The sequence below is a fragment of the Mustela putorius genome, unplaced genomic scaffold (assembly GCF_011764305.1).
Source record: "Mustela putorius furo isolate JIRA1106 unplaced genomic scaffold, ASM1176430v1.1 tig00000040_pilon_pilon_pilon, whole genome shotgun sequence".
NCBI classification, from domain to species: Eukaryota; Metazoa; Chordata; class Mammalia; order Carnivora; family Mustelidae; genus Mustela; species Mustela putorius.
This window is the reverse complement of record NW_025421261.1, coordinates 4,893,712-4,912,019: the sequence shown is the minus strand read 5'-3', so window position 1 is coordinate 4,912,019 and position 18,308 is coordinate 4,893,712. Positions and strand designations below refer to the sequence as shown.

At 39.8% G+C, this 18,308-nt stretch overlaps 1 protein-coding gene and 1 pseudogene across 1 annotated transcript in view; both read left to right on the top strand.

Moving 5' to 3' along the window:
• The window catches only part of HPSE (heparanase), a 29,668-nt gene extending 19,038 nt beyond the window's left edge, over positions 1 to 10,630 (top strand). Inside the window, exons 9-12 of the mRNA XM_004777333.3 lie at positions 724 to 838; positions 3,403 to 3,521; positions 4,129 to 4,275; positions 9,058 to 10,630. Coding sequence (XP_004777390.1) covers positions 724 to 838; positions 3,403 to 3,521; positions 4,129 to 4,275; positions 9,058 to 9,217 — 541 coding nt within the window. The 3' untranslated portion in view covers positions 9,218 to 10,630. The remainder of the gene's footprint in view (positions 1 to 723; positions 839 to 3,402; positions 3,522 to 4,128; positions 4,276 to 9,057) is intronic.
• A 1,284-nt stretch (positions 10,631 to 11,914) lies between these two features.
• Positions 11,915 to 14,342, top strand: LOC101689129 (annotated as a pseudogene).
• The last annotated feature ends 3,966 nt before the right edge of the window (positions 14,343 to 18,308 follow it).

Below are 18,308 nucleotides of genomic sequence, written 5' to 3'. Positions count from 1 at the left end.
AAGTGTGAGGTCACCGCAGGGGAGCCTCCAGTGAGTCTGAAGACTAAACTAAATCACCCTCGTCATCCAGCCACCACAGACTTGATGCCTTTAAACAACTGGTTTACTTAGATTCCAGAACTCGATCAACCGTCTTAATCAATAGTTCTATATCCCCACACAGAGATTTTTTTCTTGTCCCCCTCCTAACCTCATTCTTGTGAATCCAGAATAAAGAACAAGTCCTTTTTTCTCATGGGACCATGAGGTGGAGAGTTAAGAATCAAGATGTTGGTCTTGCCGTTAGCTGAAGACGGAGGGCGCGCAAGGAGATAGTCATGAAGTCTAGGTGTGATTCTACTAGCTTTACGTTTTACTCCTGGTGACTACAAGCTGCCTTTTCTTCCTCAACATTTTCTTCCTCACGTGGGCCTTGGAGTGGGGAGAGACTGCCTGTAGGGTGAGAATTTGTCCACTCTGCTTTGCAGATGTTTTCTTACCCTGAAAGAAACTCCTGTGGCATATTAATAGTATTCGAGGGTTTGCTATCATGCTCGGGTGTGGGAACATGCGGGGGAAGGGCAGTCTGCATTTCACTGGAATGGCTTGTTTATAATCATGAGCACTGTTGTGACTTCCTGTCAATTCCTCCCACATAGATGAGTCTATCAGAATAGCCTGTAATTAGAGCTGGGTTTTTCTGGTTTCCACACCTGAAGCGAGCTGGGCCGCACTCTGTTCCAGGTGGCTGGATAAGCTGGGCCAGTCGGCCAGGACGGGCATAGAGGTGGTAATGAGGCAAGTGCTCTTCGGGGCCGGAAACTACCACTTAGTGGAGGAAAACTTCGAACCTCTCCCTGTAAGTGACCGCCGTCTCCTCCTTGCCGCGATAGCCGGGAGTACACTGAGCACACTCGGTACCTGCCCCCAGGAACAGTCAGTCCTCTGGGTAGTTCAGCAGGTGGCCAATCCGCAAAATGACGAATTGGAGGAAACCTTAGTGACCATCGGTTTTCATACTTGTGTGTCCCAAAAGAAGAAACTGAGAGGCAGAATAATGTTTTTACTGTGGGCCACCTGGGATGTAGTATGGGATTTAAAATTCGATTTAGTTTTATTTTATTAAAGACTTCATTTATTTATTTATTTGAGAGGGCGCGGGCATGGAAGGGGGAGGAGCAGAGGGCGAGGGAGAATCTTGGGCCGACTCCACACTGAGCGAGGAGCCGAGGTGGGCTCCGTCTCACGACCCTGAGATCATGACCTGGGCTGAAATCGGAGTCAGATGCCCACCTGAATGAGACCCCCAGACCCCCTACAGGTCTTTTCGTGTTTGATTTGCATAGTCATCCTGGAAGCTGGCAAGGCAGTGTCTTAGATCCATTTTTCAGATGAGGGAGTTCAAACTGAGACAAGGTTGGGTAATTAGGGGAGGTCACACAACTGTCCCAAGTTACTCTAGAATCCCAGGCAAATCCCAGCTCTGAGGCCCAAATGCTTCCCACTCTAACAGTCACCAAACCACAGTGAAGTTCGATCTCCTTTGTAAATGCTTAATTCATTCTACTCCTCTCCAGTGAACGAAAAATTAGAACGTAAGCAGAGAAACAAAATGTGATTGCCCTGTTGAGTCTACATTTCCTCAGCTGAAGAAGGAAGATTTGGGGTATAAACTGAGTAGCGTTCTTTAAAAAAAAAAAGACACAATTTTTATTATGGAAAGTTTCAAAGTAGAGAGAAAAGCATATAAATCCCCACTCGTGTTCAACCTCTAGTCCTCCCCACTCCTCGCCTCCAAGCCACTGCATTACTTTCAAGCTAATCTCAGCCGTATCACCGTATCCGTCAAGAAGTCAGTGTGTATCTCCTTTCCACAAACGTAAGGTATTATCCTACTGTACAGTACTCACACTCAACTCTCAGTATTACGGAATGGTTAGTGAGTGGGCGTTGCACATTTTTCTTATCGTCTCAAATGTTTTTAGTGGTCGGCTCGTTCACATCAGGACACAAACAAGGTCCATGTGTTAGTTGCATTTGGCTGAAACAGTTCTTAAGTCTGTTGGTTTGCAAGTTTCCCCCCCATCCCTTTTTTGGTCCTGTGGAATTTGCTAATTAAAGAAAGGTAGTTGGGGCGCCTGGCTCAGTGGGTTAAGCCGCTGCCTTCGGCTCAGGTCATGATCTCGGGGTCCTGGGATTGAGCCCCGCATCGGGCTCTCTGCTCAGCGGGGAGCCTGCTTCCCTCTCTCTCTCTCTCTGCCTGCCTCTCCGTCTACTTGTGATTTCTCTCTGTCAAATAAATAAATAAAATCTTTTTAAAAAAAAAAAGGTAATTTTTTCTATAGTGTTTCCCATGTTCTGGATTTTGCTAAAGTCATTCTCATGCTATCCTTTAGCAAGTTCCTCTGTTTCTTGTAAACTGGCAGTTAGACCTAGAAGCTTGAGCTCATTCAGATTTTTGGTTTTTAATAATTCTTCCCAGGAGATAACAACATGCTTCCCACAAGAGGCGCGCAATGTCTGGTTGTCCCTCTCTCGCTCTTCCTCTCTCTCTCTCTCTGTTTTGTTTTGTTTTTATCTTGATAGCCAGTAATGACCATTGCCTCATCCATTACTTTACTCAGGAAGGGGGCTATAAGGTTCTAAAGTTATCTTAAAGCTGCCTAGCTGACTCAGTTGGTGGAGCGTGTGACTCTCGATCTCACGTTATGGGTTTGAGCCCCATGTTGGGTGTAGAGATTACTTAAAATTCTTTAAAAATCTTAAAAAACAGAAATTATTTTAATCTCTTAAATAAACTGGTAGATGTTTTATGGTAAAGACTTGCCTTAGTGTGTGTGTGTGTGCGTGTGTGTGTGTGTGTATACAGGTGTATCTAAAAGTTCTGCTTTGAGCTTTGCTTTGAATTCTTGGATGATAGGCAATAAAGAATATTTAAACTCCTTCAGCAATGAATTACATTCTTGAGGTATAGACCCTAGTGGTCATGGCCCTCTGAATTGTGCAGATCTAGTCCTCCAATGATAAAAAGTAGCAAACAAGAAACTGCTTTCAGGTTCATGGTGGGAACATGGATCAAAAAGATATAGTCATTTAAATACTCTAGGATAATCTTTGTAGGATTAAGTATTTGCTCATGCTATTTTTGTTAAATAAAGAAATTTAAGTAAAGATCTATTTTGGAGGATGTCTGGGTAGCTCAGTCGGTTGGGGTAAACATCTGCCTTTGGCTCAGGATCACAGGGACCTGGGATTAAGTCCCGCATTGGGCTCCTTGCTCAGTGGGGAGCCTGCTTCTCCCCGTGACACTCCCCCTTCTTGTGCACGTGCTCGCTCTCTCTCTCTCTGACAAATAAATAAATAAATAAACTCTTTTTTAAAAAATCTATTTTTATTCCTTCTCTACCCAACCACCACGACTAGGATTATTGGCTATCTCTTCTGTTCAAGAAATTGGTGGGCACCAACGTGTTTATGGCAAGTGTGAAAGGTCCAGACAGAAGTAAACTTCGAGTATACCTTCATTGCACTAATGTCAACCAGTAAGTATGTGACACACCCTTGACCAGTTAACGATTCTTTCAGTAATATGCTCTTCCTGATAGGATGATACTAAAATAATAATTCTAGTCAAAATAAAGCCACCCATGATTTCTGGTGAGTGGGAACTCTTGAAATACTGAGGACCCACTAGGAAGTAAGAGAATGGTTTGGATGGAAATTCTGAAAAGTGTCCATAGATTTAATTTTCTTACTTGTTTTAGTTTTATCATAAGGTTAGGAAAGGCTCCTGTTTACTGGCTTATAATTTGAATTCCTAGGAATCCACAAAATTTTTTGTTTATTATTTAACCTCTCTAGGTTTGAATAGGGTTGGGCTGACTAGCTTCCTAGCAACTCAGCGTGACAAAGCAGCAAAGACCTCAGAATGTTCTCACCCAGAAAATGGTAGCATGAGGGGCAGCTGTTTCAATCGTGTGTTCAAATAGGCCCACATTAGCTGTCTACCCTAATCATGAAAGGAAGGATAAAATGGCCCAGCATCATTACAGAGACTAATACTTAGTATCCATGATTATGTTTGTAACTGAGTTCATAATTGCTTAAGTTAGATAAATATTTTTAGGGAGTTAATCTATTTGCTTTTAGCCCAAGGTATAAAGAAGGAGATCTAACTCTGTACGCCTTAAACCTCCATAACGTCACCAAACGCTTGCAGCTGCCCCGTCATCTATTCGACAAACCAGTGGACAAATACCTCATGAGACCTTTAGGCCCTGATGGATTGCTTTCCAAGTGAGTAGTTTTCCTTTCTCATTTCAAACTTTTCACCAAACGGACTGGTATTTATCAGAATAGAGGGTGTTGCAAGGGAGGGGAAAAAGTCAACTATTTCAAGTTCTAACAATTCCTAATATTCAGGAAGTTTATCTATGAATATTTATCAGTACACATATTACTCACCTAGAGTCCAAAGCAGAAGGATATGAACACAAGTTGCAGTTATCTTAGGGAACAGTGTGCATTTCGAAACAATTTGATAGGTCAAGATGCCCTCAAGGCATTTAGATTATCTCCTCTACAAAAATTTATAATTCTTGGTAACGCAGTCACTAAAGCAAAACATACCTATGTTTTAATTGCTACTAAGGGTGTGGGGTCAGTATACATGTTACACCACGGGAGCTGAGTGTGACTCTCTCACAGTGTGACGGTAGTGTTTTTATCTGGTTAGAGAAAGAAAGAAAAAAATGCTCAGAAATGTAGCTTTTCGGTGGATTATTTGAAGTCAGTTGTAGCATATTTTTGGGTTTTTTTGTTTGTTTGTTTGTTTGTTTTAAGAGAAGCAGGCTCCCTGCTGAGCAGAGAGCCCGATGTGGGACTCGATCCCAGGACCCCGAGATCATGACCTGAGCCGAAGGCAGCGGCTTAACCCACTGAGCCACCCAGGCACCCCACATTTTGGTTTTTAAAAGCCAGTCATTGGATATGTCTTATAAAAGACCATATTCAACAGACACGGGGCTTCAACTCAGGACCCCAGAACTTGACCCGAGCCTAAACCAAGAGTCAGATGTTTAACTGACAGCCAGCCACTCAGGTGCCCCTAGAATATCTGTTTTTATTTTTATTTATTTATTTTTAAAAGATTTTATTTATTTGTCCGAGAGAGAGAAAGAGATGTTTTATAAAATACCATGGTTTACTTATCCATTTTCCTGCCATTTAAACCTTTTTTTCCCCCTAATGTAAATAATGCATATTTGGTTAACACATTTTTTTTTCTATTTGGGTTCTGACTTTTTAAATTGGGTACTTTTGCATCTGATGCTGACAAGGAAAAAGCTTTTCTGAAGTCACAGAGTAATAGTTGTAGAGTTGGAAGAGTGTTAGATATTTTAGTCCAACCTTAGATGGGGTGTGCAGGCCACTCAGCTCTGCTTGATTCTTGGATCCCGCTGGATCCACTCTCCCAGCAGCCGTCCTCTCTGACAAGGGGAACGTCTCTCTCTGCCTTTCCTCTGCCGTTTTTAGTTCTGTCCTTGAGAGCAGAGGTTAGAAACTATGCCTCGTGCCTGTGCACAAGTGGGTTTAGAGGGCTTTTTTCTCTTTTTTCAGATAAGGGAGGTTGGCATGCACTAATTTTTATCTTTACTAAGTTGTAACTATTTAAAAATTGCTAACGAAGAAAGTGTCTGGATTTCTAGCTTTTCTTTAAAACAGATATTCTAGGGACACCTGGTGGCTCAGCTGGTTAAGCGGCTGCCTTTGGCTCAGGTCATGATCCCAGCGTCCTGGGATCGAGTCCCACATCGGGCTCCTTGCTCGGCGGGGAGCCTGCTTCTCTCTCTGTCTCTGCCTGCCACTCTACCTGCCTGTGATCGCTCTCTCTTTCTCTCTCTCAGACAAATAAATAAAATCTTTTAAAAATAAATAAATAAAAATAAAAACAGATATTCTAGGGGCACCTGAGTGGCTGGCTGTCAGTTAAACATCTGACTCTTGGTTTAGGCTCGGGTCAGGTTCTGGGGTCCTGAGTTGAAGCCCCGTGTCAGGCTCCACAGTCAGCAGGGCATCTGCTTGGGATTCTCTCTCTCCCTCTCCCTTTGTCTGTCCCCTCCAAATAAATATGCAAATCATTAAAAAAAAGTTTTAAACAGATATTTTAGGAACTCTGGGCTTGTTTTCCCAAATAGATGGAGTTAAATTGTGGTTGTTTAGTTTAGACAGGTTCTCCTTAGTCCCACCATGACCCTGTTATCTCTGTGACCTTGTCCTCCTGCACTTGCACATATAAATTCCTTGGCTCTTGTGGGCACTTGAGTTTGCGGCCCTTAATGTGAATAATGCCAAATTCCTAATTTTCCCGAGAACAGCTCCAGTGTCTGCAGGACAATTAGATTGTTCTTTCCAGGCTTAATGTGCCCAAATTCTTCAATGATTCTTCTCTTTGCTGTATTTATCAGAGCCCATTGCATTCTGATCACACATTTCATGCTTAGTAATGGAAAATTGGTGAAATTGTGGATGTTTTATTACCCTAAGTTCTCTTTGATGAGGATACATCACTTATACTTTTCTCTCTTTTAAAGTGTTGTAAAAAAAAATAAAATAAAATAAAATAGGGGTACCTGGGAGGCTCAGTGGGTTGGACCTCTGCCTTCGGCTTGGGTTGTGGTCTCAGGGTCCTGGGATCGAGTCCCATGTCGGGCTCTCTGCTCAGCAGGGGGCCTGCTTCTCCCTCTCTCTCTGCCTGCCTCTCTGCCTACTTGTGGTCTCTCTCTCTCTGTTAAATTTTTAAAAAATCAATTAAAATAAAATAAAATGTTGCATAACTTACCCAGGTTAGTTTGCTGAGTGTTCACCTGCACACTTACTCATTCTAATGACCTCAGAGGGTTAAACAATGATCACCTTTTTTAAAAATTGTGTTTAGTTGAACAACTTGTATAGTGTCTACAAAAGGTCCTGTGTAGTAAGTATTTAGTAAATATTTGAGGGAATATATCTTAAACAAAAAAGCAGTATTTTATATTTATCTCAGATAAATTTTGCCCAGAAAAATTTCGCTAATTCCTTTCAGCTCTGTTTCACCTGAAACTTGGCAAACATGTCTACTATTTCTTGTCACCATGTTACTAACTTCAAAATATGAAACAAGATACTACCCTTGAGAAAATCCTACCCTGATTTACCCAGCCTAACACAGAAATGATCCACAGCTTTAAGCTTATTCTCAGTGTATTGATACTACCTTTAGCTACTTTTACTGTTGATTAAACATGTTGCCAGATGGTCTTGTGTATTATCTTGCCTGTATTTCATCATCTGAACTCTGAACCCTAAACACTGTTGATGGACAATGATGAGATCACCTTTAAGCTCTGTGGCCTGTCCTAAATCATTCTTGCAACTTCTTCCCCCCCTGCAACTTTTTTATGTACCCTCGAAAATAGGTCTCAAAATGCATGCAGAACAGCTCTGACTACTGGCATTTAGACGTATTTTCAAGGCCTATTTTTGTTTGTGGTTTCCTGATGATGGTCATGGTCTTTCTTCCCCCATCCCTTCTAAAAATGGGGGTAATGTAGGCACTAAAACAACTCATGCACGTGTGCACCGAGTGTAAATGCAGGGCGGGCTTCATGGGCCCTGGCACAATCATGGTTATCCTCTTCCATCTGCAAGCACAGAGCCCAGAGCTGGGCAGCTAACCAAGGTTAAATGGAAACCAGTTTTTCTGCTGACTGATACTTAGGGAAGATTGAGTTTGAGAGATTTTTAAAGATGAAAATTAAAATAATTCTAAATTGGAAACAACCAAATGTCTAACACTAGACAATTACTATCCTAATATGCTCACACGACGGGATCCCGTACAGCCAGCTGTTAAAGTGATGCAATGGGGGTATGTGAGCAACTGTTAGGATGTGCTCAGGGAAAAAGAATCAAGTTTTAAGAGACCATGTACTGTATGCCTGTTCTTGTTTAAATGAAAATATGAGTATATATACACAAAAAAGATGAAGAGAGATGAAGGAATATGTATCAAAATATTAAAAATGGTCATGATAAATCAGCAGGTTACTTTGATGATGATGATGACAGATAATATTTTTGCAGTACTCGCTATATGCAAGGCACTCCTGTAAGTGATCTACGTGTATACATGTATTATGCATATGACATACCTGTAAGTCTGACATTAACCAATTTTCAACAATAAAATTTTTTCATTATGTAAAAAGCACTTGAGAAAAAGATCATAGAGATGTAAGCATCATTTAGAACTATGGGATTAACTATAGTGGAACTAAAAGCAGACTAACAGTTTTCTTTATAAGCCCATATTTGTATTGGATTTATTTCTGTGAGCTTGTATTAATTTGATTTAAATAATAATATGCACAAAAATAACACTTGTCCTTAAAATATTTTTCACATTTTTGGGGCTCAGTTTTGAATTTGAATTCAAAGAAAACATAACATTTTTTGGGTATCTGTGGTTTAGTGAAACAGAATTATTTTTGTTTCACTCCAGCAATATACATTCTTCCAAAATATCTTAACAACATAAGCTATGCAAATGAATGCATATCACCCTGGGGAATGGGGAGTTAGAGGGTTTATGGACACAGTTATGAAGAGGAAATTTCATTGCCATCTTTAATGTTAAATTTGTGAAATTTACTTCAGTTCGGAATCTCTATTTGCCTTTTACAGGAACTTTTCCCGTTATTTACCATCAGATGAAACTGCCACAAATCAAGAAGTTACATCATGTTTATTTTTTTCGTACCTCTGTCATAGTGCCTCCTGTGTGTGCCATTTTCTGTAATGGGCCAGCCAGTCAGTATTTCAGGATTTGCAGGCCATATCTCTGTCACAATGACTCAGCTCTCCCGGTGTAGCTGAGATCATCTGGGTCAAATATTTACCTGATATAGCAGTAAAGCACGAGTTTTATAATATAAGCTGTCACACATTTTTTTGGTCTTAAAAAGACATCAGGACTTTTGTAGAGAAGGTGGAGCTCCCACAGTCGGCCTAACTTGGGTGTGTCTCTCCTCTTTGCAGATCGGTCCAGCTCAACGGCCGAACTCTGAGGATGGTGGATGGTCACACCCTCCCGGCTCTGACAGAAAAAGCTCTCCGTCCAGGAAGTTCATTGGGCTTGCCAGCTTTCTCTTATGGATTTTTTGTGATAAGAAATGCCAAAATTACTGCTTGCCTCTGAAAATGAAAGGCATACACTAGCCCCGAGATAGAACTTTTCGAGTGTATTTATTGGTGAGAGGAAAGCAGAACACAAGCTACAGGAAGGCAAGGAGGTGCCTGACAAAGGCTGGTGGGAGCTCCACAGACCCTGGGACACTCTCTGTGCATGGCCCTTTGTTCCCTGTAGACCACTGCTAATGACACCCTGTGCCAAACACTAGCTTAGTGCTTTGCATGTTCTATTTTTATTTAAGGTTATTAAAAAGGTATGTGGATGCTCCCCAGCCAGAAGGCAAGTAAGTGAGGGCTATATGATTAATTTTAAGAAAGTGCTTAGTTGTTTTTATCTTTAAAAACAGTTATTAAAAGATTGCAGAATTCCTTATTCTGTACTCTATCTCTATGGGAAGAGTTTACTGCTACAATCTTCAAATTGTCCATAAATGAGAGACAGTCTCTTTCACCTAAACATTCTACTAAAATCCTACTACCTAAAATTCAGCTGCTGCTTCTCTTCTCTCTGTTCTTTGTCGACAATACTGTGAGACACAACAGACAGAAGTGATAGTACAAAAAAAAACTAACGACAATTCAGAGGGACTGGATTATGTTAAACATCAAGTGAAATTTTACAATGACTGTAAATGAAATTGATTTGCCGGGAAGAGAAAATGTAATTCAATACATTATAGCCGCCTGGTAATGTTTACTTTTAATCTACTTTTAGTTCTTGTTTTAGTTGGGAAACTTTTGGCTGCAAGTAGCAGAAAACTATCATGCAAATGGCTTAAACCATCAGGACTTTTATAAACCTACATAACAAGAAGTTCAAGTAGCAAGGGCTCAGGATGTCACCAAGGAACCAGGTCCCTTGCATCTCTCTGCTCTGCCACATTTAGTGTTGGCTTCAGCCAAAGCTGGTGGCATGATGGCTGGAGTTATTCCATGGATCCATTCAGACCTGGCGGCAGCGAGAGATGAGCAACTTTTCTGCCTCTCCTTCATAGACTTGAAGAACCCCTTCCAGAGTTCTCTCAGCAAACCTCCCCTCACGTCTCCTCATGTCTTATTGGTCAGGAATGGGTCACACGGCCATCCTCCCGTCACTGCCAACATCAATGAGAGCTTTGTAATTGCCTCCTCATAATCTTTTGGAATGAGAGGCTTCTGGGAATTCTATGGCACTGACCACTATAGTTTAGTGCTTTTATCAGTGACAGAAGGAATTATTTTCACCTGTGACTTAATTTTTTAGAAATATAATTCTCTTTATATTTATGCCTGCTAGGAATATTGTCCCAATCAAATTTAAGTACATTTCTAAGGAGCTAAAGACAGAACCTGGAGTTTGGATGTTTCAATACCCCTAAATTTTATATATAAGCAGTTTTTAAATTTTCACATTTAAAATAAAGTAATTTTATAACTTCAATATTGTATGATTATTCTTTTAATAAAACTTAAGCCTGAAAAAAAAACCCTTAAGCGTACAGATCCCTACATTTACAAGCCTTATTTTCTTTTAGCACTGCTAACACCTGCTACCTTTTATAGGTACTTGCCACCTCCCCTATTCAAGAAGAGTTGACCTTGAAAAGAGATCTTGAGGTACACAGTTTCCTCCTTTATCATGTAGATTCAATCATGATCAAAGTCTGGTCCTTTTTTTCCCCTGTCCCCTCTGCCACTTAACAAATTTAAAGCCTAATTTCTCATTGTATTATTATAATAATCTCTTAACTGTTCTCCCTGATTTTGCTTAAAATTCTTAAATGGATCTCCAATTCTTATTGTCAAAATAAGGTGCTCCATAACCTGGCACCTGCCTCTTTCTTCAGCCTCTTACTCTTGCCAAAAATTTACTCTTACTCTTGCCAAAAATTCTGTTCTCCCGGGAACCTGGCAGGCTCAGTCAGTTAAGCATCTGCCTTCCACTCAGGTCATGACCTCAGGCTCCCAGCATTGAGTCTCACAACACATCTGACTCCCGGTTCAGCAAGGAAACTGCTTCTCCCTCTCCTCTTGCAACCGCCCCACCCATCCCCAGCTCATGTTCTCTCTCTGTCAAATAAATAGATAAAACCTTAAAAAATAAAAGAAGTATCTGTTCTCCTGCCCCCACATTGGTTGGGGTCTGAACTTCCAGGCCCCTGTACCTTTGGTGATGCTCCGTCTTCTGTTCCTCACCCAGACTGATCCAACTCTCCGTTCTTGGTGGCAAACTTACACATTTTTAAGACCTTCTCGAACATCAGTTTCCATAATTCCCCTACCCTTTAAGGAGCTTTAGTTCCATTTCTTTGTTCCTTTAGCAGTTGTACATTGTCCATGGCGCTTCCGGAGCATTTAAATTGTAGCCTTTTATCTTTCTAACTTGACTCTAGGCGCCTAAGAATGAGGTACAATAGCTTAAGTCATCTTACTATTCCCCGTGCTCCCAGTCCTGTCTGGCACGCAGCAGCAATAATCAACCCCTGAGATGTTTCCTTAATGACAGCAAAGAACACATTTGAAGATAGCTTAGGTATTTTGATTTTTAATACACAGAATAAGTTAATGATATTTGAACCTCAGAAGGTATTGTCCGTTACCTTTAAAGGGTCTTTTAGAAATTATCTCTAATGAGGCTCTCCCTCCGAGGTCGAGGGCACTCAGCTGGAGCAGGAGGCGGTCGGCTGCAGCGCCGCAGGGAGTGTAAGGACATGCAGAAGAGAGAATGACCTAGAGGGACACGCTGGTGCATCTGTTTGCTGAGGGATGTGGTGGTACAGAAGGAGCTATTTGGACATGTCCAGTGGAAGTTGTAAAAACACGGCTGCAGTCATCTTCTGTGACACTTTATATCTTTGAAGTTCGGGTGAACACCATGGCTGTAGTCAGTGTCAACCATGTAGTGTCTCCCGGACCTCTCCACTGCCTAAAAGTGATCTTGGAGAAAGAAAGGCCTTGTTCTTGTTCAGAGGATTAGGTCCCAATTTAGCGGGGGTGGATCCTTCCAGAGCAATATACTCTGCCGCTTACTCAAACTGCGAGGAAAAGCTGAACGGTGTATTTGATCCGCATTCTACCCAGGTGCACATAATTTCAGCCGCAATGGCAGGCATTTACTGTACATTTCTCCCGAGAAAAGAGTGAGACCGGGTCATCTCATGCTCCCCATCCACAGGTCACTTCCTGTAGAAATATGGACTAACTTAAACCTCGTTTTACTGCAATCACAGCGACCAACCCCATTTGGCTTGTAAAGATTGGTTACAGCTTGATGCCAGGAACTGTGGAGAAAAGCGAATGGGTGCTTTTGAAGATATTCATAAAGTGCATCGGACAGATGGACTTAGAGGATTTTATAGGGTGTGTCTGTTTCATATGCTGGCATATCAGACGGTTATCCATTTTGTTATTTTTGAAAGTATTAAGCGAAAGCTACTGGAATATAAGATTGCTTCTACAATGGAAAATGATGAAGAGTCTGTGAAAGAAGCATCCGATTTTGTGGGAATGATGTTGCTGCTACCTCAAAAACTTGTGCCACAGCTACTGCATATCCACATGAAGTTGTAAGAACAAGACTACGTGAAGAGGGAACAAGATACAGATCTTTTTCTCAGACACTGTCTTTGGTTGTTCAAGAAGTTTATGGGTCTCTTTACTGTGATCTAACAACTCATCTGGTGAGACAGATTCCAAACACAGCCATTATGATAGCCACCTCTAAATTGGTCTGGCCTTCTCAATGGATAGCAACTTCAAGCTGCTGCCCTATAAAGAGGGAAGACCAAGAGATTACAGTGGACCATGCAGTATCGAAGCCAGCACGGTGGACAGAAGTAAAACGTTTGGGAACATATAACTACGCCTAAGTGGAAGTTTGGATGTAGGAATTAAAGTAATGATAACCACATTACTTGGTCTTTTTCAGTAATATGAAAAAACAAAAAAACAAAACAAAAAAAATCCATAGGCTGCCTCTAAGAAAAAGCCATTAGAAGCACACCTTTCTCCAAACTGCCATTTTCTCAACCATGTCCACAGGACACAGTTGCATTTTGTTGATTTATGGCAGAATACAGTGTGTATTCCATGAGCATTTTTCCTGTCTTCTAAACAAAGCCATCCCTAATTGTATAAATATTATAACTATCCAAAGATAGTATTGACAGTCATAAATGTCTTACCTCTGGCTTCTGTGTAATTCATGTAAAATTGTAAAATAACAGGAATAAGTGAGACCCTTAGTATTACTTTTTCATTTCCTTGAGAGGATCTGGAATATTTTAAAATTAATTATTTGGCATTAATAGTCACTAGTTTTGACAACTAATGAAATAATGTCAAAAGATCTTGCATATTTTTAGCTTTAAAAATGTTTTGGCTTCCACTAACGGGTACTTGATGTTGAGCATGATGTGGACACTTAAATTGTTTATTAACATATCAAGCCCAGTGGTAATGGTTTGGGACAGAAGAAATCAGTGAAATGTTAATTCTTGGCCGTTTGAGTAACTTCAGCACATCCTCATATCTTCTCTAACTTTACAATATGTGAATGAATGTGGTTGTCTAGTCAGTGACTTAGTAGTTACAAACTTGAATTATCATCTATTATATCTAGATATTTTCTTAAAGTGGAAAAAATTCACCACTTCTGAATCTGTTTGCCTTCACATTAGAAATTTGAAGCATTAAATTATTTCCAGAAGATCAATATAGATTGCATTTATTTTGTAGAGAAAATGGTAATTTTCAGCTTTGCCCTAAGGTTTCTTTTTCTAAGGTGACATTATAAATATCTGGGGCAGGATAAACATAGAAGAGGGGCCCTCTGCTGTCTGATGGAGCAGGTAGTGATTCTAATTGATCACAGTTTTGTTAATGAACAAATAGCTTTTGACAAGAAATTTGTTATCCTCATTTCTTGAATGGTAAATCATAGAAAGACTCAAGTTAATTTAGATTAAGTTTCCTAACAGGATATAGCTTTTACGTTTCGCTGTTGAGTTTAACTGTACCTTTTAATATCTAAATGTATATATGTATGGCCCTTATGAAGATGTTTTCTGTTAATCTGTTGAGAGACTTTTGCTTACGTATGTTGCTTTACTGGTGTATAAAACATCTACAATTAAACTTTAGTGTGGCACTCATTCCAGTATAGATGAACTGTACATTTTGTGCAATGGCTTTAAGAATGACTTTGTGAATGCACTTTGTGGCCTTTTTTTGGAAGGGGTTGAGAGTAGAGTATTCCATGTTGAGATTTTTTTTTTTTTTTTTAAAAAAACACTGGTCATGTATTAGACAGAAACCATGTTCAAAACATTTTTCTGGGTTTTAGATACGGTGTTTGGAGACCCTTAATAATATAAATGTTTTTGTACATAAGAGTGTCTAAGTACACCCTAATGCCCTTAACACAGAAAATTGTAGCATGTCATTGCAAGCTTTCTCTGCTATCACCGATGAAACACAGTGCCTCTTAAATTCCTTCACCTTAACTCCTTATAATGAACACAACTAGATGTTTTTGAGGTGCTTTGATTGGGATTACAAAAATATTCCAATCTTTTTAGAGACCAAAGGCAAATTCAGTTTCATTACCTTTGGGATTATTCATACCTTTTATGGTGATTTTAGCTTTGACATTTATTGTGAAAAACATGCCAAAAAAAAAAAAATCTAGGGATTTCTAACTTAGACCTGTAGAGAAAATCTCATCTATAGTGTCTGCCTTTTCAGGTGCCATTTATATTGCCTAATATAGTGCCATTTGCCTCACAAAGATTTGTAAACATTAGTTGTGTTGAATGTATGACAAGAGATTCTCCCTAATGGAAATATCTCAGTACACCACAAATGACTAAGAATGCTATGAAAACCAGCAGCTATGGTACATCTTATTGTTTAGTGTTAGCACATTCATAATAAATGTCCTTCAAGGATGAACATGTATTCTTTTCCTGTTTGTATTTACCAAGTAAAACTTATGCTGACCTTATATTCAGATTTTAAAAGTGAGTATTCTCTGGGGACTGGAAGAAAAGATCTTAGAGTCTTAGATTTTGTTTCTTTGTGCAACAACTGGAAAGAAGCAATGAAGCATATTTTAGTTTTGTTGTTTTTTTTTTCCCAAAGTACAATCTGCCATCATTTACTTTATGTATGACAGATAATTTTAAAAAGAAAATTTGCCTCTGAAACATTTCTTTGGAGACTTTTTTAAATTGATGCAAATGTTTAAACAGAAAAACACATACTTAAAGCACTGAATTTTTTTTAAAAAAGGTTTTATTTTTATTCATTTGACAGAAAGAGACCACAAGGAGGCAGAGAGGCAGGCAGAGAAAGAGGGGGAAGCAGGCCCCCACTGAGCAGAGAGCCCTATGCAGCCCGCTCCCAGGACCCTGAGATCATGACCTGAGGCGAAGGCAGAGGCTTTAACCTACTGAGCCACCCAGGCACCCCAAGCACTGAATTTTTTTTTTTTTAAAAGATTTTATTTATTTATTTGACAGAGAGAAATCACAAGTAGATGGAGAGGCAGGCAGAGAGAGAGAGGGAAGCAGGCTCCCTGCCGAGCAGAGAGCCCGATGTGGGGCTCGATCCCAGGACCCTGAGATCATGACCCGAGCCGAAGGCAGCGGCTTAACCCACTGAGCCACCCAGGCGCCCCAAGCACTGAATTTTTTAAAAGCTGTTTTGTCATCTATTTTCTATCAGATGACTTCTTATTTCCAGTACAGAGATTGGCAGCACTCTTCAGATTTGTCTGTACTTTTATTACAGAATTTTATCAGGAAATTAAATTGAACTTACTCAAGTTAAAGCAATAGATATTGAAAGAGTATGCTCATAGAGCAGCAGATAGAACTTTGGTACTAGTGGCTCATAGACAGTTCACTAAATTTCAAAGTCCAGATCTGAGAATTCCCAACCCTGTGACTATGGGTGGAATACAGAGCTTTTGAATCCAGGAGGAAAAAAAAAAAAAAAACAACTATCACCAAAGCTTTGTCTTGATTTTCATTATGTATGAATTTTGTGGAACCAGCGTTACTAGATGGGGGTCACTAGTAATTTATTTGTAATTTTGAAACCAGGATAGAATATAGTTAGATTATTCGACCCAGCCTTTGTCTCCTAAAACCTAATGACTGTTGTGGAATAGCATGAGTGTAGTGGGACCAGAGTGTTAAAAATAACGAGTGTTTATTCTTTTACTAGCGTATAAACATGTTGGCATTTTTTAGATTTAAGTCACTAAAAATACTGATTTGAACTTAAAGAATTTAAGTGCTAGTAATCTATTTATCCTTTACTCTTCCAGCAATGCTCATGCCTGTCTTTCATTGTTTACACGCTCTTCTGCCCAGACTACTAGCACTGTAGGGACCCCTTTTCGGCTGATAAATAAAATAGTTGAGACTTTCTACCTACTGATCATGACTTAAACATACCTAAGAAGCACACTGTATGAAATATTTTCATATAATTAAAATTCCTTCTAATTTATTTCTGAATGATATAAATTAGAAGGAATTTTAATTATATGAAAATATTTCATACAATGTGCTTTCTACCCACTCAGTTCTCTTCTCCATCATGCACTTATATTTCTAGTTAATCTATACACTGCTTTTTATGCTACTCCTTTTAGAAACTGAAAATTCTAGTTTCACTCAGTTCTTTCGTTAATAAACACTTGAATGTGTACCCTTCATATGTGAACTAAATTATGATCTATTAGTCATACCTAAATAATCAACTTCAAAAGAAATGATATCTTTTGATCATTTATGTGAGGTTTGCTATTCTCCCATTTTGTGTACATGGCTGTAAATTATGTGCATTTATTCTATTTATGTTACCTAGCTGAATTTTATTTGAATTGTTAAAATCAAAAAATTGAAGTATCTTTAAAAAAAGTATCACTCTCACCCATGGCAGATGATTACTGAAAAACTGGGGGCATAGTTATATGAAGAAAGGAATGCTCCTAGTTATACATTAATGAACATTTTTAAAAGATTTATTTATTCATTTGGGGGAGGCAGAAGGTGAAAGAGAATCCTGACGCCAACTGTCCACTGAGTGTGGAGACGCACACAAAGGCTCAAACCCAAGACCCTGAGATCATAACCTGAGCCTAAATCAAGAGTCCGCCACTTAACTGATTGAGGCATCTAGGTGCCTCTATATTAATAAATATTAAATGAATATTAAGGTTTTGGGGCGCCCGGGGGGCTCAGTGGGTTAAGCCTCTGCCTTCAGCTCAGGTCATGGTCTCAGGGTCCTGGGATCGAGTCCCGCATCGGGCTCTCTGCTCAGCGGGGAGCCTGCTTCCTCCTCCCTCTCTCTCTGCTGCCTGCCTCTCTGCCTCCTCGTGATCTCTGTTAAATGCAAATAAAATTTAAAAAATTCATAAAAAATATTAAGGTTTTAAATTTCCTTAGAGAAAGCTCTTGCCTGCCCTGTTAGTGAGATGTTTTGAGTCCACACCCTTCCATTGGTATTTAATTTGTCAAATATATTTACTTCCTCCAACTTATGATATTGGTTCCAATTTATTTTTGTCTTTTATTTTGGTCCCGTGGGTCCCTTCATCTCCTGGTATCAGAAAATTCTGAGTCATGCTGTAAGGCTTGTGTATTCAGTCATTTTGCCGCCTTCTTCTTCTTCTTCTTTTTTAAACTCTGATGTGTCTCATCAGCTGTTAAATCACCTCATTCCCATGATGGGTGAATCTTCTCATCATCCTTCTAACCGGAATTTCGATTACCAGCGGAACTGCCCTAACACCCATCTGTCTGACCCGCCGTGCAATCCAAAATCAAAATGCTGCCGAGGATGTGTCCAGCAGCTCGTACGGTGGGCGCCCGAGAAAGACCTGCCAGCAAGAATCATCATCCCCATCCTTGCTCCGGGCCCGGCTCGGAGATTTGGGTTTTCTTTCAACAATAAGATACTCAGTCTTGTCTTTTTCCAATTTTATTCCATTCTCAATTTCACCGACATGGGTTGGAAAACCCCGGAGAAATTTAGATACTTAAGAATTTAACTGTATTTTTAAAAAATCTTTTCTATTATTTGTCATTTTTATTACAATATTAAAT